Source organism: Lupinus angustifolius, chromosome LG02 (assembly GCF_001865875.1).
Source record: "Lupinus angustifolius cultivar Tanjil chromosome LG02, LupAngTanjil_v1.0, whole genome shotgun sequence".
Lineage (NCBI taxonomy): Eukaryota > Viridiplantae > Streptophyta > Magnoliopsida > Fabales > Fabaceae > Lupinus > Lupinus angustifolius.
In genome coordinates, this window is record NC_032010.1 from 2,677,194 (window position 1) to 2,698,698 (window position 21,505).

A 21,505-nucleotide genomic window follows, 5' to 3' on the forward strand; every position below is an offset into this window, starting at 1 on the left:
AAAGTTTGAAGAATATATTTTGTATAATTAATAGGGTTTGGGATAATGATGAATTAAATAATGGTTATATGGCATCACCTTTTTCTTAAAAATCCATATAAGTTTTAGGTCTCATTACTTTCCTTCTCGAATATTTGATACCCTTTATTATTTAACAACAATAAGTGGTTTTCTGGTTAGAGATCATATTTATAGCGTTATAGAAACGCTAACTATAGGAATTATTTATATTTATATTATATATAAAAGCAAATTATAATGTATTTTCCTATTTTGCCCTTATACTTTTAAATTTTTACAAAAAAAACCATATAATCATATTTAATCACCACCAATATATTAAACAACTATCTCGTCTCAAATTAAACATTACAATAAAAAATTATAAAATAAAATATACTCAATATAAAAGTAGAACATAAAATATACTAGTAATATATTCTAATACTACAGAACAAAAAAATATATAACTTAAATATTAGTAATAATTATGTGTAGGCATACTAGTTAGAAATATGATAATTCATGTGTTCTTTATAAAATATATTATTTTATTAGAGGAAACTTTATTTTTATTAAGAAACCCACTTATAATATCATCACTAAGTCTATTACTACCTTTTTATCCGTTTATGTGATATTGGTATAAAAAACTTCAAAATAATAATAATAGTAATTTATAAAATAATAATAATTTGAACCCAAAAAAAAACTTGGACATGAAAAGGTCATTAATTCACTAACCATAAAGATATTTTTGTAATTCCAATTGCTTACCAAGCTTGCAACCATTTTTTATCGTGAAAATCCTCATGATAGGGTTAAATTATGTTAATCCGGAATAACCCGGAAAAAAATCTTATGAGATTTTTTTAGTCAACAACAAGAGATTTTTGTGTAACATACTAATATGTTAAAGACACAAATTAGATATGGTAGAATGCTTTGTTGAACAGATAATTCAGAAGTATGTGGAAATGGCCTTAATATTCACATTCTATAGCAGTAACACAACCAACAAATGAAGCAGAAACTACTAGGATTGCTGCACTGTGGATCTGTTTTATTTCCCTAAAGTGAACACATTCTTGTTCCTGCATGCTGAAAAGCTTTCACCATGTTTTCTTCTCTTATATTTAAGTTCTGTAATTTGCAATGATTGTAATTGTTAGTCTATTTGTATTTATGCTTCAAAAGTGAAACAAAGTCAAAAACTCAACCATTACAGGACTTAAGATACCAGAAAAATAATAGATAGGCTGCAATGGCTGCCAACTGTGGTTTTGTTAAACTGTGAATAAAACTACATATCATTATTACAAATATTGGCATGAATGTTATGTGCCCAAGAGATGAAGGACATGAAATTTTGTACTTCAACTAGATTTCCCATTTGGAGGTAGAAATGTTGTTGCACCAAGGTGTCCTTAGTAAATAAGAAAACCCAAAATATTTTCAATGTGAGCTCACTTTTGTACACAAAACCTTCCATGAGCTCAGAATATCACATGATAGCTGCCAAACCCAGATCTCCATCATCAACTTTGGACTCAGAATCATTCACTGCGCTGCGTGATCTTACAGTACCTTCAGAAGCAGAAGTAAATAACTAAATATATTGCTAGTTATAAGAGTGCATGGCACAGCTAATTGACTATGATACAACATAAAATTAATACAAAGCTAATATTTAAGCACAAATCTTAAAGTAAGAGAGGGATGATGATTTAAGAGTTAACAGAAGTTAACAAGTCATCGGAAACATAATAAAATGCTAATGTTTACCTAATTAAAGTGGTGTTTCTATTTATAATAGTATTAAAAGAATCACAAACATGTAAAAAGTTTTAGAATATAGTTAAGAGTGCTTGTGATGTGTGGGATACAATGTCCCACACAGATGACAACAACATCAAAGCCTTAATCTCACTAGGTGGGGTCGATTATATGAATTGAATGACGTCATAATGCTCTAACAAAAAATCATGTCCATTGACAAAGCATTGATCTCTAAATCTTTCCTAATCGTTTTGCCTATGGTTTTTCTTGGCCTCCATCGTCTAGGAATTGGACTTATCTGTATTTAATCTACTCTCCTCACTGGGGCTTGTAATGGTCTCCTCCACACATGTTCAAACCACCCAAAGCATGATTCTACCATATTTTCTACAATAGGAGCTACTCCAACTTTCTCTCTAATGCATTCATTTGAAATCCTATTTTGTCTAGTGTGTCCACTCATCCGATGTAACATTCTCATCTTTGTTACATGAAATTTATTCTCTTGTTGACATTTTACTGCTCAACATTCAGCCCAATATAACAAGTGTCCGCACAGTCACCGCGGCTATTTCAAACTGTCCCTGCTTCATAATAGACACCGAAATAATACAACCTATAATTAAAAGGATGGCTTCACGCATAAGGCTCTCACCTAATGGGGCCCTGAGAAGGATAAATGAGCATGCGACTTTAGAGATGCAAATAACAAACGGATTTAGTTATTAGCACTCAGAAATGCCTTTCACACTCCTCATCTACCAATCATAATATTGTAAAATAGAAAACTAAAATTACTATTGGTTAGTAGGGAGGGTAGGTAGACAATTTGGAGTGCATATGGTCCCTCTCATAACAGAACATATAGTTGGATGAAATTAATGCATGTTATAGAGATGCAAGCAATAGTTGAGATGAAGTATAACTATAGTGCAGTCTAGAGAGAAACTACTATTCCTATGAGAGACTCAATAAGGCTACAGTAATTTATTATCTTTGATATGATAAACTGCACTTTCCACAAGTTGAATGTTGGAGAAGTAAAAAAAACATTAAAAATTATGCTTACCTGAAACATTTGTAATGACGTTCACACTTTTCTGAGCTGCGAGTGCCTTTAGCTTGTTGCCAGTTGCTAATATAAGTAAGCTTTTCATGAGCTGCTTTTGTTCCTTTGGACTTGATGTTTTTGTCAAAGATTCCTCAAAAGCATGCAAATCATGAGGAGTAATTGAGGGAAGAGATAGCAAAACCTAAAAGAGAGTGACAAAGCATATTACTCAATAGTCTTGTTCTAGGATCCTCTTCTCTGCAAGTGAACGCAAAAACAACTAACCAAATCACCAAGAAAAGAAAAATAACTAACCTGCCTAGGAGCTGGGTGTCTATCACAAAGATATACAAATATTTCACGGCAGAGGCCAACTAGATCAGCACTGATTATTGCATTTGATTCGAGGGCTAAACCTTGGATGATGGCAGTAAAAAGATCTCTGGACACAAATTCTACAAGTTCCATATGATTTGTTGCTATCGAAAGTGCCACCAACGCAGAGCAGTAAGAAGAAATTTTTGTCACAGCCTCACCATCTGTCCATGTAAAAACTTCTACACATATATGCAGTGTTGGAAGGGCCAGACTTTCACGCTTTAGAATGAAACTGTTACATATGAGAATAATGAGAAGAAAATAAAAGGTCTCAGATTGAACCTACAAATGTAACAAACACTTCAATAGATAAAACATATTCCATAACAAGTAGAAAGCATACCCAATCATAGAGCTTGATGCAAATGTGTCCAAGCTTTTCAGAGAAGACATGTCTAAACGATTAACATGACCAGACTGATCCACAGAAGGGATTCCAGGATTAAGGGGGGGAGAAGCAATGACAGAGAGCAAAAGACACACTTCACGTGTGAGATCCCTCAGAAGCTTGTCCTCCATTACTTCCACTTTCAAGTCTGATCCACTAAGAATGTCATGAACATCTGGAACCTTTGCTCTACCGTCTTGTAGAAGACTAGACCATGCATGGTTGAGAACCTTCTGAGAATGGACAAATAATGGGTGCAGAAGCTTTTCCAGCCAAATCTCCCACATATCAAAAGGACAAGATTTAACCAAAGGAATCAGTATGGAATGAACAATCAGCCTCATATGCCTGAAATCCATTGACTGTATATTCTCCATTAGGGCAACAGCAACAGAGTGTACGTCCAAATATTTGAAGAATGAATCTCCAACTGTTGTTGACAAGCCCAATACATTATACCTAACAATTTATAAACCAAAATACTCAGTAACTATGTCTACATTATATCTAGCAATTTATAAACCAAAGTACTTTGTAAAGATGCCGTAGATAATTTATTTTTTAAATAGGAACTTTAGTTGGCCTGTTCCAGAGACAACTATTGCAAAAAATATTGAAAAGGAAGACCAATCATATTCCAACCAACAGATTATAAAAAATAGAAAAATCAGAATGTGCATGCTTACCCACTGTCTCTGATGCCTTTCAACCAATTTCGAATATCCGATTCGTTTGGCTCAGCATATCCTTCCTTAGTCATGTCAATGTTAGATCCATCCGTGAAAGTCAATGAACTCTTTGGCAATTTAGGGTAGTTCCCTTCTCCAAGAAGACTGAACCTCTCAACATCACTTAGGGTCATTGCAGCTTTAACCTCTCCAGGTAAAGCTTGATTTACGGATGGAGACCAAAGGGAATGTACAGCACGAAGTAGCTGGAAATTAAGAACATGCTACACTTATTAATCAAACTACTTAGAGAACAAGATAAAAAATCATGAGCTTTTTTCCTTTGAAATACTAGAGGAAACAACATGGCTGGTCTATCAAGGGCAGAACACATACTTTTAAGAGAGGAGTCAGCATCCATGATATATGAGAGGCCATTGGATTTAAAGGAGTTGAATCTGGTGTCGAATTGTTTTCTGAATTCCAATTAGCTTTCTTTAGCCCGCTCCTCTTTAGTGCCCTCTCAAAGAATGTCACTGTGTGAAAAATTGACCACTTAAATGTTGTTTCTGAACACAACCGAACCAAACCTTGTGGATCAGACAAATATTTATCCTGCCACTCCAATTGTGTCCACTGTTGGCTCAAAGGTTCCAGTAACCAGACTAAAACTTCTTGTTGCTGTTGAATACTGTCACATTAAGAAGTAACAAGAAAACGTTAGATTGAAATATAAAAGAATGTCTACCCAGAAAAATAATAGATTCATTTGTTCTATTTGATCTTACCCAGCAGCAGAACCCATAACAAGAAAAGCTTCTCCAAGTATATTGTGCTCTCCTTGATGCAAACGTCCCTCCCTTTGCAAGCATGCCATTGTATCAGCAATGCCCTACATTTAAATTGTGAAAGTAAATAAAACACTATTGAGCACTAGAGAGTAATTTGACCTTGAACATATATGAAAGGTCCAAAGATGAAATCCAGACTAGTGAGAACAAAGCTACAACAATTTCAAAAGTATGACTCAAAGAATAAGGAATAAGTCTTGACTTCTTTACATAATAGTTTCTCACCAAATAGAAGGATCAAAATTAATGTGTCATTGATATTTCCTGACAGACACTATAACAGTGAACTGATACTAACATTGAAGTCAGTGCTACACAGTAGATAAATAGAAAATGGTCCTAAAGATACGTTTAGTAAGAAATTTGGGTATCATCAGTTATGCATAAAAAACGGACAGGAGAATCTTTTGTTGACCTTAGCTTCTCTTGTCGACTCTGGAAGTCTGCTTGCATAACAGCACAAGTAAATAATAAAAAGGCACAAAATTCTACACAAATTATTTCAAGTAAGCACAATTATTATACTGATTGACCTCTAACTAAGGTATTCCACTAAAAAAAGGAAGTGACAAAGGCAAAGGGGGAATTATATTGTGTGAAGGAATCAGCTGGAAGAAAAAGGGAAAATAACACAAGTTGGAGCGGTTCTGGCATGGCTTAGGCCAAGGGGAAGAGTTGCATCTAGTGTCTCTAATATTTTCTCTTTTTTCTTTTCTACCTACACCTGAATCAAGGAAATTTCTGTTATTTTCCTTTTCTACATTTCCATAATAAAGTAACAGTTCCTATCACATTTTAATCAATTTTTTCATAAACAGGTGCCTTGACACATCAATGTAACTAGAGATATCCAAGACAAGGGCAGCGCAGTGCACGAGGACCACCTAGTGGAGTCTGGGAAGGGTAGACGCACGGTTGTATGCTGCCTTACCCTCTCAAGATAAGAGGTTGTTTACAGGATTTGAAGCCATGAATTCCAGGTCACAAGACCAACAACCTTATCATTGTGCTCAGGCTCGCCCTCTAGACATATCAAAGATGCCCAAGATAATTTTGCAGGACCCCAATAATTGATGATTTCTTATTTGGACTTTAATCTGGCTTGCATAAGATTCAATCCATAAACAGATCAAGGTAACTTCAATTGCATAACAAGTTTCTCCTCCTCGATAAATTTTAAATGAAACTCCATTCCCCTTCTATTATAATTGTCTGGTTGAGGTAGACAAGAGCAAGTTCCCATTTGTTTAGTATGACAATTAAATACAATTTTGAAAAAAGTAAGGTTAAATGTTTAAATGATGAACCTTCATATGAGGCAGGACAGATTTGCCAGCAGCTTTTGCTATGCGAATAAATGATGTACAAATTTGCAACCTTGCATGCCGTGCATTTAATGTTAAGGTATCCTGCCAAGAGAATGTATAATTTTTAAACTGCCAGCAGCTTTCTCAATATTTGAAGAAGAGGAATAGGAGTTGTTTAGGGTACCTTGATTATAAGAGGAAGGGATGTCAGAAGTTCAAATAGTTTATTGATAACACTGCCAACTGCATCCGGGAAATACTTCAAAAAGGGACCCATTGCATCCAAATAGCGACCAAGTACTTCCACTAGTGCAGGATCCGTCCATTTCAAGGAAATAAATTGCTGAAGTAAACCTTCAAGACAAGTAACCTGAATTTAAGGAGGTCCAACTGTATGAACCTAAAAACAGCAAAAATACGGACAACTAACTAAAATAACCTTCAAATGCTCTACATAATGCAAGCTGAACTTCAGTGTTCGCCTTGGCAAAATCATTGGATCCATCAAAAATTGCACTCACAACATTCTCTAAAGCCAACTGCATGCTTTCAAGCACGGCTAAGTCCTGAAGTGAGAAAATCACAACCCATAATTGACAATCATACATACGCATGAGATTATGTCGAGAAGCCAACAATTAGAGATTAAAGTATCAATAATGTAATAGTTCACTGAAAATTCAAATAGAGGGCATTTAAACCTGACTTAGCGCTGGTGAAAGCAAGAGACTCTTCATGATTGCATTTATTTTTTCAGAAACTTTAGCAGCAGCTATCAGGGGTTTGTAAGAAGAAACAAACCTAATCAGCTCCAACTGTTTTAGAAATCATTCATCAGTTAACGGAGTTTGAAAAGGTCAATATCAATAAAATTATAAAGAAAACAACAAATAGAAGTAGAATGGGAACAAGAGAAAAATAAATAAGATTTAACTACAACGGCAGAATATTTGAGTATGCTGAAACTAGACTACAGAGTGCCTTATTCATATGCAAACTTTTATACTGTTAAATACCACCCGCCTCTGTTTATCACTTCTTTCTCTACTGGGTAAGATTGATCAGGGATTAAAAAGTCAATCAAATGTTCAATTTCACAATTTTCTATCCCTGTATCTTCTTTTTAAATATCCAGATTTTAGGAAATATTTTGAAACCACAATAAAATAATTAATGACTCATGCACTACAAGACTACTTAAAGCTACATTGAATAAAATGTTTCCACAAGATTTACATAAAGTGAAGAAAGCAATAAGCCACTACTTCCAAGTACAATAATAAAAAGGTCAATCTCCCACAACAAATTTGATGATTTTTTCTGTAAAGAAATGGAAAAATGTCATTTATAAGGCGGACAATACTATCTGACTTCATTTATGCATGTAAGACATACCAGCCTAGAACGATACTGGCCAAAGTTGCCCTCAACCTTGTCACTCCACAACTCCAATACTCCTAAAGAAAGTGCAGTCTCGGGAAGAATTTTCTCTCTCTTGAGCATGCGGAGGAAAGATGTATCCAAAATTGCACCACAAAAATCATCATTCACAAAGCTTAGAGCCTTTTTCTTTGCATTTTCAACCTCTCCAGAACCTGAGCTACTAACAGCTGAACTGTCTGCAGCTGAATGTGTGGAAATTTTTGACTTTGACGTTAAGTCCCTCATTAACACCTGTAGGTAAACATTTGAGGAAAGAAGTGGGAAACATGATCAATTGATACACAATGTTGGCTTGGCTAAGAAACACAACTAGACAAAAGTTTTGTACAATAATCCAACCTACCAGCCAGAAGTTTGCAGATTGAAAATGAATTGCAAACTTAAAATGTTGGAAAAATCCCAGCATCTGGAGAGAGAGAGAGAAATGAACAGTTAAACTAGAAAATAATATGAAAAAACGCATGTACTAAACTGAAAAAAATACACTTTCTGTATTCACACATCCCAGACTAAAAACATGTGAAAGTGAAAGGGAAGGAGGGAACTTGGCATTTGGCAAACAGATTATGGAGAGAAAAAAATTCAAAGATATATTATGAAAAATGAAAATCTGTAATTATCTTCTCCATGGAGTTTCATAAGAAATAGGAACCAAATCCAAACATACATATGGATGCAGTATGAAGTAGAGATTCAAAACCAGAATATATGACAATAACCAGAGAAACCAAAGGCACAACAAACATGTGTCAGATTAGCTTCAGTCCTTCATGCTCTAAGCTGCTCATTGTCACCTTAATAATTAATTACCTGTTCTAGGTAGAGAAGAAGTGAGGTGTTATCTCCAGCAATACTTTGCAGGTTATAAGAACCTAATGAAACCATACTTTCACATATATATTCAGCAAATTCACATTCACCCTCGTCTATAGACCCAGGACTTGAGCCAGATTTGTACAAAAACTCTCTAGATATGTTCATCAAGATTTGAAAGATGCTGCTCATAGCTTGGTCAAATTCAGAAACAGAAGCATCAGCGGGCCTCCTCCTGCAATCGCAACTCAGACTTTCAGAGTGATCCATGGTATTATTGATCAAAGACAACAGAAATAACATGTTTGCAATATATCAACCATTACAGAACTATGATGCGTACCTTGGGGAAACGAGTTTGAAAAATTCACAAGCATGAAGACGGAAATCTGGAGCAGATAGCAGGAAACCACAACTGTCGGGGGTTGAGAGAAAAATAAGTTGGGGGGAAGAGAAAACCATGACATGGTTATATACCAAGAATATTGCATTGTGCTACACAATAAACAAAGAAAGATAGGTACCCATTAATGATTCCAGATTTAGCCAGATCGGGCAATGGAGCCCATTCAGCATATGCATTTATCGCATTTAGAGTAGCTGTAACTGCAGCGGCATGCAGTTTGGCAGTGTCCATCTGTTCTCTACCTGCTTCACTTAATGCAGCTCCAAAGTGCCTTTCCAGTAACTGCATCAAGCATCAAAACATTAACAATAACTCCTACCAAATAATCATTAAAGAGGTTTAAATCTGAGAAGTACAGTGTATAATAGTGGCAAAATCTCAGGCAGTGATTGAGTTAACCCACGCAAGAGTAGCCTTCTGCGGTCACCTGAATACATCAATACGTAAGTAAAAAGAGCATGCAACATTTCATATACAGAGTTACAAACTAAAGAAAATCCCCAATATAAAATGCATTATGCCGTTTATTAGAAGAAAGCCCAATTTATTAGAAGAAATATAAACAGGTATGCTAACAATGATCAAGTAGTGCATCCCAGTACACAGCAATCCTCTTCCTATTTCTACATATTTGGCTCTCTATACACACACATTTTTCCTTTGCATTTTTACATCAGATAGTAGAGGGCTAGGTGATTTTGGGAGAGATAAGAAAAGGAAAACGTTTCAAAGAGAAATGTATTAATAAATAAGCCGAAATAATGGGCCCACTTGCATTGTTTAATGGGAAAACTTGTTGAAATTGGGTGTCCAAAATTTTCACTAGAAAAATTCATTGCTCCTTTGCTAAGTCAAATAGATATACAAGATTAGACAAAGTTCAATTCTTTCACTAATGTAGTTGTGCACTTCTGCATGCACAAATATGAATGCATAAGCTACACTCACACACCCACATGAGAAAAGTCAAGGCATTATAAACCTTCTAAGTCTTCATTATGAACTGTAATGTCTTCAGGAAGCCACCGCAGCATCATTGAAACCAACTCAGCCTGATATGCATTGTGAATCATAAAAAGCAAAATAAGTATTTTAAAATAGAATCAACTCAACCATTCAAGTGAACTTTAAAGTATGAAAAAATGAGAAGAACAAAAAATTGGTGAAAATGAATTTTACTTGTACTGGACCCTTGCTGGATAAAGAAACCAAAGATTGAAGCAATTCTTGCCATAGATTAGGACCCTCTCTTCTAACTATCTGTGGAAGAAGCACTAAATATAGTTTAGGCCAAGCAAAACTGCATTTGTAGCAGAGTAAGGAACTAGTAAATGAAATTGAAGAGCATCATGATGAAAACCTCAGCAACAAGGGCAGCTGTCTGGCTTTTAAGAGTCCAATTTTCACAAGGATCTGCAATCTCGGACATTAAATCAATGGAAAGATTTGCAAAGTTCATGCGCTCTGCAGGGCTTAATTCCTCCCACCTTAAACGCACCAAATGCTGCACAATGGGAATGTAGTTTAACTTGAGGTACAAGGATAAATAAATAACTAAAAGGTAAATCCCCAACAAATAGGAAGCAGCAACAGCATATAAACTTGAACCTGCAGCATTTTGAAAGCATGTAACCGGATTTCAGATGACCAATTCCTTTTTACCAAAAGAAAAGATGTACTTGCCAATATCCGTATATCACCTGCTTTGATCTGAAGGAATTTTAAATAGATTAGTCTTGGGTGAATCCATGAATGTCAAATAATAAAGTAGGATTTTTCACCACCCTAAATAAGCAATTATTAACATTAATATTTGTACTAGTGGCACTTAAAATGATAAAACAGCAACTACTATAAGAATATGAAGATACAAGTTATTAAATTGCACAAGCTTCTTAAAGAATCACTATGAAGTAAACTCAATTAGGTTTTTCCCCTCTACCAAGAGTTATGTGCAGAAGCTTCTTTCTATCCCAAATATTATATTTTAAATTGCAAAAATTATATTCATCTTAAAAAATACAAATGAAGCAGTTATCTTTTTACAGCAAAATTGCGGGTACTTTAAAAATAACCTATAATTACATAACAACTTCAGCTGCAAGTGTTTGAGAAACTAGATGGAAATTAAGGCTATGTCTGGTTTGGTGGTAATAATCAGGTCATTGAGGGGATTAAATTTGGTCGAAAAAATGTTTAGCGTGTATGTTTCAGTCCATAAAGCATGCATACCAGCATGTCCGTGGCATAGGAGTCGTACCGCTTCTTAGTTTACAATTAGAAGAGAAGATTAGAAATTATTCGACTTAAAATTTTCTCTTATTTTGCTAGCAAATGTACCCCACTTCAAAGATAAAATCTCTTCTCCCGTCTTTCTCATTTCAAATTCACATTCTCTCTCTACTATGACCTCGCTCTCTAGCGCAGAGGCAAGACGCAACTCGTGGAAATGCCTGCACAGGATTGATTTGTGCAGCAGATACATAATTTGCCTCGAACATCTTCTCGATTTTCAAAAACTCAATTAAAAACTCATCCATCACTTTCCCTGTAAGACTCAAAATATCTGTTTAAAGATTCTTTTCCACCATATGTTGCTCTGAAATTCAATATCAAACATTTTATAGTACGTTGTAATTATAAAGTAGCGCTGGGATTTTTGGAATGAGATTTTTTTACTTTTGCTGCTTTTTTATGCTAATTCAGTGAAAGCTAGAAAGTTTTTTGCTTTATGATTTTGAGATTTGGAGTATTTTGAGTTTTGAGGAAGACAATGCTCCACAAAGGTAACAGCTGTGGAAGCAACTGTTAACTTGCCGAATTTTTAGGGTTTAGATGCGATCATGTTTCAACGAAGTATGAAATATTAATTGCTTAACAATTAAATTCTCTTCCATAATAGTTTCCTCTTAATAGTTTCTCCCATAATTTATAAGCCACTACCAAACATAGCCTGAAGAATAACGATTCCACCTGTGACCCGTGTGCTAAGTGCATGTTTACCTTTGTTTAGATTTTAGGAAAATATCACTTTTTTTCCCAAAAAACGCTCCTAATATTTGAATTACGTTATTTCGGACGCAAAATAAACTAAATTAAACACACGTAAGCCTTGCTTAAAGAGGCATATCTGCTACCCAGAATCCACGTGTGGATGGACATAGACACTGGCTCTAACATGAAAGATTGATTATAGCTTTCCAAAGACAAAGTGAATTTTTTTACTAATACTAGATAAAGGAAAGATAGATGATTTTATATTTCTTCACCAATACACTCTGAGTTGTGTGCTTTAACCACATTAGGGTTTCTTGTGTTCACAACTTAGTCTCCTCATTCGAAAGCAATGACAAACACCAACCTCGAGGAATATTTAGGCCGTTATTATAGCTTTAAAGAGTGATTTTCAAAAGAAATGATGCTTTGAGAAGCTGAAAATTTTAGCTCCATAAAAAAACTGAAAATTTTAGCTCCGCAAAAAAGCTGAATTTCATCTTCTTTTTCTACAGATTTTTTAAAATCCCACTTAAAAAAATGAAAGTGGCAGAAGTAATTTATAATAAAAATGATAACTTCCTTGTGCAAATAAAAAAAACTTAAACAAACAGCCCTTACAGTATAATTAACATGCAAGTGTCAGAAGTAATCTACAATCAAAATAATCACTTTTTAGTGAAAAAAATCTGAAACAAACAAACCTTACAGTAGAATTAACATGAAAGTGTCAAGTAATTTACAATCAAAATAATCACTTTTTGTGAAAATTAAACAAAGTTAAACAAACAAGCCTTACAATAGAATTAGATGATGATCCAGCAATAAATAAAAGAAAAAGTGGAAAGAGAGAAGATGAAAATTGAGAATAGTAAAGAGTAGCCCTAATCATATAAATAATGAGAGAAGAGATGAAAGAAAAATATACGGAATCGAGAAACGAAACGGCAGCGTTTCTAGCATCAGAAGAAGAGTTCCAATCAAGAGCAGTAGAAATAGCTTGGGCTACATTGTTAACACCATTTTCATCCATTCTCTCTTTCTTCTCTTTCTTCTTCTTCTTCCTTTTCCCCTTTCTATGTGTTGTGTTGTATTGTATTGAGAAAGAAGAAACAACAGAGTGAGGGTTTGGTCAAAACAAATTCTAACTTGTCTCTTTTTTATTTTACTTTATTCTCTTCACGTAGGTTTCCTATGTTTTGTTTTATGAGTACATTTTTTGTCTCCAATAAATTATATATATTTTTTTATTAATAGAAAAATAATTTATTATTAAATTTTTAATTTAAATATATTTTTTCTAATCAATCGAAATAAGTAATACATTGAGTAACATATTTATATAGGACAATATATGTGGTCCCATTTTTTTGGTCTTTCTTCTAGAGATTATGATTTTAATTCAACACATATTTATAAAGAAAAATCCTTTCTTAAATTATTTTTATAATAGTGTTTATTCTCTCACATTTTTTATTCCAAATAAATAAAACTATAATATCAATTAAAATTATGTGTTAGTGTAACCGTAAGACATCGTTAAATTCTTAAATGTCTACGAAAACAAAATGCCTTACTAAATTAATATTCATTACTCATTTGATAAGAGAAAATCATTGATATATATATATAAAAAAAAATATTATTACTAACTTTAAACTTTCATTTTGTGAGATGTATTATTTCTAATGACATGAGACACATAAATCATTTAGTCTTCTTTCATGGTGGCTTGGAATTTGGCCTACCTTCCCTTACCTTTAGGTGGAAGTACTTGAAAATGTATACATTATTCAATATTTTAAAAGAATAAAGTATCTCATAATATAAGAAAATAAGTTGTCTAATTCAACCTTTAAAATTTTGACATATATCATATTTAACTATTTTCTATAAAAATATTTTTAAAACAAAACAGTATAAATGTTATACTTTTAGTAGTTAGAGGAAATAAGTTATCTCTTGGTATGAAGAGATAATTTATTCTCATATTTTAATGGATTAAGATGCTAATATATCAATAATGTTATATCTAATTTTGACTATGATACTCTTGGCACATTTTTTCCTTAACAACTTTCTTTTAAGTAAAAAACTAACAAATTATATTCTCTAGTCTTCACTTTAAAGTATGTCACTTAGTATATAATAAATATAGAATCTTTAAAAGAAGAAAAGAATTCAACTAGAAAATCATATAATCTCATATAACCTTTTAAAAAAGAAAGAATTATTTTCAAATGTCTTACTCAATAATATTAACATCACTTGCCTTTAGCAGCTACAAAGTCACGATTCCTTGAGAAATTGGATGTCAATTATGTCTTCCTCCATGAAGATTTAAATGAGAAGTTGTATATGGTACTTCTCCGTGGATTACTCACCTCAAATTCTGGTCATGTTTGCAAGTTGCACAAGTCATTTTATGAGCTCAAACAAACTAGTCGATAATGACACCACTTTTTATTCTACTCTCATATCCTTAGGTTATTCATATTCCAATGCAGTCCAAACTCTCTTCACTAATTAAATTTTTTCCTTATTCACAATAATCATTGTTTATATTGATGATATGATCATGAGAATAGATGACATGACTGAAATTAATCATGTCAAGATAATTCTCAATAATTCATTCAAAATCAAGGATTTGGGTTCCTTGAGATACAATTGTCAGATCCCAAACTTAAATTCACACGAATCAATGAAAATACACATTATCTCTTTTGGAAGAGACGAGTTTACCAAGTTTGCCACAAGTTTTGACACATGTATCAAACTTTAGCTAGAGAAAGGTACATCTTTTGCAATGTTGCTTGATATAGAGGTTTAGTCGGAAGATTATTGTACCTCACAATCTCAAGGTCATATATATCTTATGATGTTCAACGATTAAACTTATTTATGTATAAGCCTATGGATCTCCAATATAAGGTTGCACTAAGAGTTCTTTCTTATCTAAAAACATCACATGCCTAAGGTTTATTTTTCCCATCAAACTTCTAGCTCAAGCTCTATGCTTTTGTCGATTTATAATGGGCTTGTTGCCTCGATACTCGTAGATGTCTCACTAGGGTTTGTATCTTCTTAGATTTTTCCTTAATCTCTTGGAAAACTAAGAAATAGAACACAGTGAGTCGTTCCTCCTCTAAAGTAGGATATAGAGCCCTTAAGAGATTGGTTTATGAAATTTAATGGTTGGCTAACCTATATACAGACTTGCATACTCCAATTCATCGTCCTAACTCCATATATAATGACAAAAATCAGCAATCTATTTAGCATACAATCATGTCTTCCATGAACAAATTGATTGCCACATTACCATGGAAAAGATTCCACAAGATCTTGTTCATCTTCTAACAATTTCCTCTTCTGATCAATTAGCAGACGCCTTTACCAAACCTCTCCATGTCAAGTTCTTCAATCAATTCCTTTCCAAAATGAGACTCATTAATCTCCATTGCCCACCTTGAGAGGGGTGTTAGCCTCTCAATCTATGGTGCAAGTCGTGGTTTATGGCCTTGGTCCATCATTGTTTGTTATGCAAGCTTTCCTTAGTTGATAGGCTTTAACCTTGAGTTGTTCCCTTTACTTTATCCTTTAGTTAGAGTTAGTTATACTTTGTAATATGTAACTGTTTTTCCCTCCAAGTGCTAGGTAGTTAATTAGTTGGGTTAGATAGCTTGAAGCTCAAGCAACCGATTATAACTTAGTGTATATGTGCTTTGCCTTTGGCTTTCTTGAGTACAAGTTCAATAAATAATACTTTCTCTTATGTTTTCCTTGTACCTTTCCTTCTTCTTTAATCTCTTTTTTCACTTATATACAACGTGAGAAACCATTATAATTTTGTACATATTATTTAATTACCATAACAAAATGTTTTGTCAACTCCACCTAATGAGATTAAAATTTGGTTGTTGTTAGTTGTTGTATTTGATTACCAAAGTTAGGAGATAAGTCCATGGCACAAGCTTCTAATTCATGTCAAACAAATAAATTAGATGCAAAATTTCCCTTAACAAAATTAAAAAGGTGGCAAAAATAACAAAATATTATTGCAGGAAGACATCTCAACAATGTGATAAGTTTGTAAGACAAATGTTCAACTTTCTTTATAAAGGAAGATTGTTTCCAATATTAAGTGATACCATCTTTACTAGATCACCTTATATCATTAAAAAGGTGTACCTGAAACATTTTTTAGAGGAAAAAGAAACTCATTTAGGATAGATCAATAACTTATTTGATACAAACATATATATATATATATTTTAAAGACTATCCACGAGGTATACAATAAGCAAGAAATGGAAGAAAGGTACTTGTCATATTACACAATAAGCAGGAGGAGATAACTTATCTCCTTATACAAGGAGATACTCCATTCCCTATTACAAAATAAAATTTGTTTGTATGGAAAAGTAAATGTAATATTGAACAAGTGTGAGCAAGGCACCTGGCATGACCAACAAGGCCAACAACAAATCACTTGGCAGGACCAGCAATGCCATGACCAGCAATGCCATGACCAAAGCACCTAGGAGGACCAAGCCTGCAAGCACCAACAATAAGGACACAAGGCGGTATACGAAAATGGGTCATCTCCATTACTGGAGGGTCCAGTACCACATAAAATTGCGACACCTGAACTTAAAAAAAAATTGATGGTTCAGATTTTAAAATTTTTTTAGGCAAAAACTTTTTACAAATAATGAAACAAATTTGGGCTTCACATTCTAGTACTAGACCCTCCAGTACTAGAGAGGATCCTAGTCCGATAGTCTACATGTACAAAAACAGAACAATAGAGAGGACATAGAATAAGTTACTTATGTTACAAGCAATCTTGGCAAATGAATGTTAACCATTGATTTCAATTATTTTATGAGTCATTACTAACCCTTGGATGTAGAGAGATAGTTATTTAGTAAGGAAGGTTGTTGGTTACTTGTATATAAAAGCACCTTAGTGTAATTGTAATTAATATCTTTCATTTCTCTCGATTAATCAAATAATTATTTGTAGTTTTTTCTTTTCAATCTTTGCCTTCTTCCTTTTCTTTCACTTAGAGTTTGCAAAAATCATCATTAATCATTGATAAAGCCAATTCTTACATGTAACAATTGGAGTGTTTAAGAAATAGATTATTTACTCATAATTAAACTAAAAAGAAATGGAACTCTTACATGGAGTTCATTAGTACACAACACTCTCACCAAGTGATGTATGAGAAGGACCAACATACATAGTCTTGCCCTCGTAAGTCTATAAATTATTTATAAGATTTGAATCATTTTCATATCATAAAGCAAACAACCTTATTATTATAGTGTTGAGTCTCATCTTCTTAACGAAAACATGTGTGAAAAGGAAAATATTTTCGAAAGGTGATTCTAGTGGTTGTAAGGAGATAATATATCTCCTTATATCAGGAGATACTTTATTATATATATATAATTATTTTAGTAGTTGTTAAAATAAAACTAATTAATTAACACCATACTTCCCAAGAGCTTTTCCATTTTGCCTAGTCTCGTTCTCAACAACCATTGAAGTAGAAGAAGATATTTTATTCTCAACAAGACACTTGAGTTTCTTCCAACATTTAAGTTACCCATGCACTTAGGAAATTTGAAAATGTTTTATACTTGGTATCTAATCATTCAAAAGACTAAACTTTTTATATGAAGATTGAATTTATTGGTTCTTTTAACTAGTTTTATTTAATTGTACAATTGGTGGGACAACCGAATTTTTATTGATCAATATTAGAATTTTAAATAAATTTTTATTGATCATAAGGAAAGAAGTGTGCCTCAAGTGTCAAAATTAAGAAAAAAATAAGTTAGCAACTTAAATGTAATTTATGTCTTTTAATGAAATGGTATTAATTTGAAAGTGACTTTTATAATAGACCTAAACATCAAAAGCTACATAATTTAAAATTATATCATTATGGAGCAGTTATATTAACTAAGCCTTCTTGGGAGGAAAGAAGTAGAAGGAAGATAACTTGAGGAGAAATTGGAATTTTCTCTTATTTGGTTGAGAAGATAGAAAAAGTAGAAATAATAAAAACATGTGAGACCCACATAAAATCCATAATGGAAAGAGGTTGATGGTGTGAAATGACAAATATAACATTTGTAACTCTATTAACACTTTTCCATTTTTTATTTTGAGGATATTTTTGTCATTTCAAATATAACATTTTTCTCTCCTTTTACTTTTCAAATATAACCAAAGAAAATATTTATTTATCTTCTATTTCCTTTTCATTTCACTCATGTCAAACAATATAAAAATCTACTCAATTTCTCATTTTTTTTACCCACTCATTATTGTCTCTCTCACATCTTCTCTCACACAAATAAAGCTTAAAACTTCATACCACAAATAATCTAATATATAAGCTATATCAAAGATTATGACTGACAATGAACCGAACCAACTCGATATTCGTTTGAAACTCAATTCATTATTTGGCTCGATAAACTTGGTCCATGAACCAAATGAGTTAACCTTAAGCTGGAAATTGAGCTCATTAAATAAACGAGCCGAACTTGAGTTGGATATAGTTCGACTCGTTAGGTTCATGAGTTAGCTCAATATATTTATATTTATATATATAATTATATTTATTTATATATATAAACTAATTTTTATGTTTATTATGACTCATATATTATTTTTATATTTATTGTTATTATATATATATAAACAAGATTATATTTATATATAAATTAATATCTTTCAAAATTTAATCAATTATTTGAGTTGTCTAAATGAACTATTCGAACTGAACCGAACAATTCGTTAACTTTAACCGAGCCAAACTCGAGCTAAAAAATAACTCGTATCAAACTCGAGTCGAGTTTCGAGCTGAGTCAATCCTTATCGAGCTAAACTGAGTTGAGCTCTGCTTCAACTTGGTTCGGCTCGTTTCCAGCCCTATCAAAGATGCAATAAGTTTTATTTTAATAATTAAAAAATTAAAAAATATGCACTCACCAGTACAAATGTTACATATTATCACTGCATCATCTACACTTTATTTTTTTATTTTCATTTTAAAAAAAATAATACAAATTAATAATAAATATATATTAACTATGTATAAGTATTTCAAGTGATAATGCCTAAATATTAGATTGTCACTTAAGAACCACATTCATCATCATGTCTATAGTATATTCTTCTCCAACATGTGTTTTTAAGTAGAAAGAAACGTCTTATTATTTTTTTGGTTAATAAAGAAAGGTCTTATTGATTTAAAGAATACGAATAAAGAATTATTATACTCTCAATTTTGTTTCATGAAAATTCAAAATGTTTTATGATTTCTTTTTGAGACAATTTTGTCAATGTCATGAACTATTTTTAGTTATATTCAAAATCTTCCACTTTTTTTATTTCTTTATGATGAAATTATTGTAAGTATCTTAATCCCTCCAACATTTAATAATCAGAAGTAGTGGGGTCCCACACGAGAAGCACGTTTCGCCACATCTAATTGCAACTTCCATAACTAACTTTTGTTCCTTTATAATGTGACACGTGGTAGTTACCTGTCAGATTTTAACTCCATTGTCTTTATTATACTGTTGCCACGTGTAAATAATATAGTGGCTCCCTTTATCTATATAAACATTATTACAATCTGAAATTGAAAATAAAAGCAATAAAGAAAAAAGAGAAAGAGTGAAAATGCAAGCAGCAAAGAAAGCCGTTGAGAGCGTTAAGGAAACTGCATCCAACATTGGTGCATCTGCTAAGTCTGGTTTGGAGAAAACCAAAGCCACTGTCCAAGAGAAGGTTTTTTATTTTCATAATAGGATTGGAAAATGTTTCAATAATCATAAAGGCTATCATCTCTTTTTTCTCATTGTTGTTAATTGCTACTTAATAATTTTTGTGACAATTGTGATCATCAATGGAGGAACAATATTAATGGTTTTGTTTAATAAGATACTAATGTGTGATTGACTCATTCAATATTAGAAAGAATTGCAAGTTTTATTGATAATAATGATTTTCATTTTTTATTGATAGCCTACGATCAAGCCAATTGGCTGATCATGTGAAACCATTTTATAGAAGTTTATATGCAATGATAAATATGTTTATCTTATGATCGATAGTGAACAATTGTTATAGTGTGTATACAGATTTCTTTTAAAGATGTAGTTTAAATTTATCATGTGTTACTACCACATTTTTAGCCTACTACACAATATTTCAAAATCGTAATATAAGGTATTAGCTTTTGCTAGACAAATTATGTTATTCATTTTCCACTACCATACTTGTTACATTAGCTTGGACCATACTTATTATCATTGTCATTGTTAATATTTCTCAAATGGGTTGTCACAAATGCAATCCATTTACCTTACTATAAACAATTGTTTAATTCTGTTTACTTTTTAGCATATAAAAAATGTATGTTTTATGATATTTAAAGTAATTATTGGGCTAATGAGTGTATATTGTGTTGGGCCTCAACAGACTGAGAAAATGACTGCTCATGATCCCATTGAAAAGGATATGGCAACCCACAGGAAAGAGGAGAGGTTCAACCAAGCAGAGCTGGAGAAGCAGGAGGTGCTACACCACAACTCGGCGGTGAAAGAGTCTGCCACGGCTGGGCATACGGTGGCAGGCCAACACACTGCCACCGGAACTGCCGGGACTAGGTCTTCCTCAAACTACACAACTGGTGAACATGGGCAACCAATGGGGCCCAACCAACATGGGCTTGGGTATGGGCTTGGACAGTCTGTCATGGCAGGCCACATGGAGGGTCAACACACTGCCACCGGGCCTGCCGGGAATAGGTCTCCCACAAACTACACCACTGGGGGACATGGACATGGACATGGTTATGGGCTTGGACAATCTGGTGTGAATGACCAAATGGAGAGCCAATACACTAGCACTGGGCTTGGGCCTGGGACTGAGACAGCTGCATATACAACTACTGGTGAACCCATGTCACCAATGAGAGCTAATCAGACATCAACAATGCATGGACAACATGAGCATGGTGGTCTTGGGCATGGGCTTGAAGAGCTTGCTGAAGAAATGGTGGGCTCAAATCCTACTGGAAGGAACACTGGCATGGGTAGGACAAAGGCCCATAATACCCATGTTGGTGGAACAGGCCCAGCCCATAGTGATGGGCCTCGTTTCACTTGAAGGTTTGAATGGCAATTGGTGTGTTTGTTACTTGTGTTATGTTCATTGCTTCTTAAGTTTTGAATCATCATTGTGATATAGATGTTAATCATGTCATCATGGTTCATTTTACTTACTTTTTACTTTGTGTGGTATAGGAGAAGTCATCCAAGTTATTTATTTACTTTTTAGTTTTTATCATTATATTTATGGGATCGCTGTTGTAAGTTGACATTTTGTGTTG

The 21,505-nt window shown here is 33.2% G+C and overlaps 2 protein-coding genes across 2 annotated transcripts; one reads left to right on the forward strand and one right to left on the reverse strand.

The window, feature by feature from the left end:
- LOC109332693 (protein HASTY 1) lies at positions 1,166 to 13,170 on the reverse strand. The gene is made up of 22 exons (XM_019567718.1): positions 13,007 to 13,170; positions 10,693 to 10,794; positions 10,445 to 10,588; positions 10,264 to 10,344; positions 10,067 to 10,136; positions 9,441 to 9,511; positions 9,203 to 9,366; positions 9,022 to 9,093; positions 8,676 to 8,913; positions 8,209 to 8,271; positions 7,818 to 8,096; positions 7,124 to 7,237; positions 6,862 to 6,988; positions 6,607 to 6,776; positions 6,423 to 6,524; positions 5,053 to 5,156; positions 4,661 to 4,955; positions 4,283 to 4,530; positions 3,552 to 4,055; positions 3,146 to 3,440; positions 2,849 to 3,032; positions 1,166 to 1,587 (listed from the first exon to the last, which is right to left on the reverse strand). The coding sequence occupies exons 1-22, from the start codon at positions 13,109 to 13,111 to the stop codon at positions 1,505 to 1,507; spliced, it is 3,615 nt and encodes a 1,204-aa protein (XP_019423263.1). The 5' UTR covers positions 13,112 to 13,170; the 3' UTR covers positions 1,166 to 1,504.
- On the forward strand, positions 19,761 to 21,469 carry LOC109332714 (18 kDa seed maturation protein-like). Its single transcript, XM_019567736.1, has 2 exons — positions 19,761 to 19,899; positions 20,593 to 21,469. The coding sequence occupies exons 1-2, from the start codon at positions 19,792 to 19,794 to the stop codon at positions 21,280 to 21,282; spliced, it is 798 nt and encodes a 265-aa protein (XP_019423281.1). The 5' UTR covers positions 19,761 to 19,791; the 3' UTR covers positions 21,283 to 21,469.

What these genes read in the sequence shown, in the direction of transcription:
- LOC109332693 (XM_019567718.1), bottom strand. Translation starts at nt 13,111, where the DNA reads ATGGATGAAAATGGTGTTAACAATGTAGCCCAAGCTATTTCTACTGCT. An exon ending in AAATCTGGAATCATTAATGG is followed by an intron (nt 9,094 to 9,202) that starts GTACCTATCTTT and finishes AACCCCCGACAG; the next exon opens with TTGTGGTTTCCTGCTATCTG. An exon ending in GTTATGGGTTCTGCTGCTGG is followed by an intron (nt 4,956 to 5,052) that starts GTAAGATCAAAT and finishes TTAATGTGACAG; the next exon opens with TATTCAACAGCAACAAGAAG.
- LOC109332714 (XM_019567736.1), top strand. Translation starts at nt 19,792, where the DNA reads ATGCAAGCAGCAAAGAAAGCCGTTGAGAGCGTTAAGGAAACTGCATCC. An exon ending in AAGCCACTGTCCAAGAGAAG is followed by an intron (nt 19,900 to 20,592) that starts GTTTTTTATTTT and finishes GGGCCTCAACAG; the next exon opens with ACTGAGAAAATGACTGCTCA.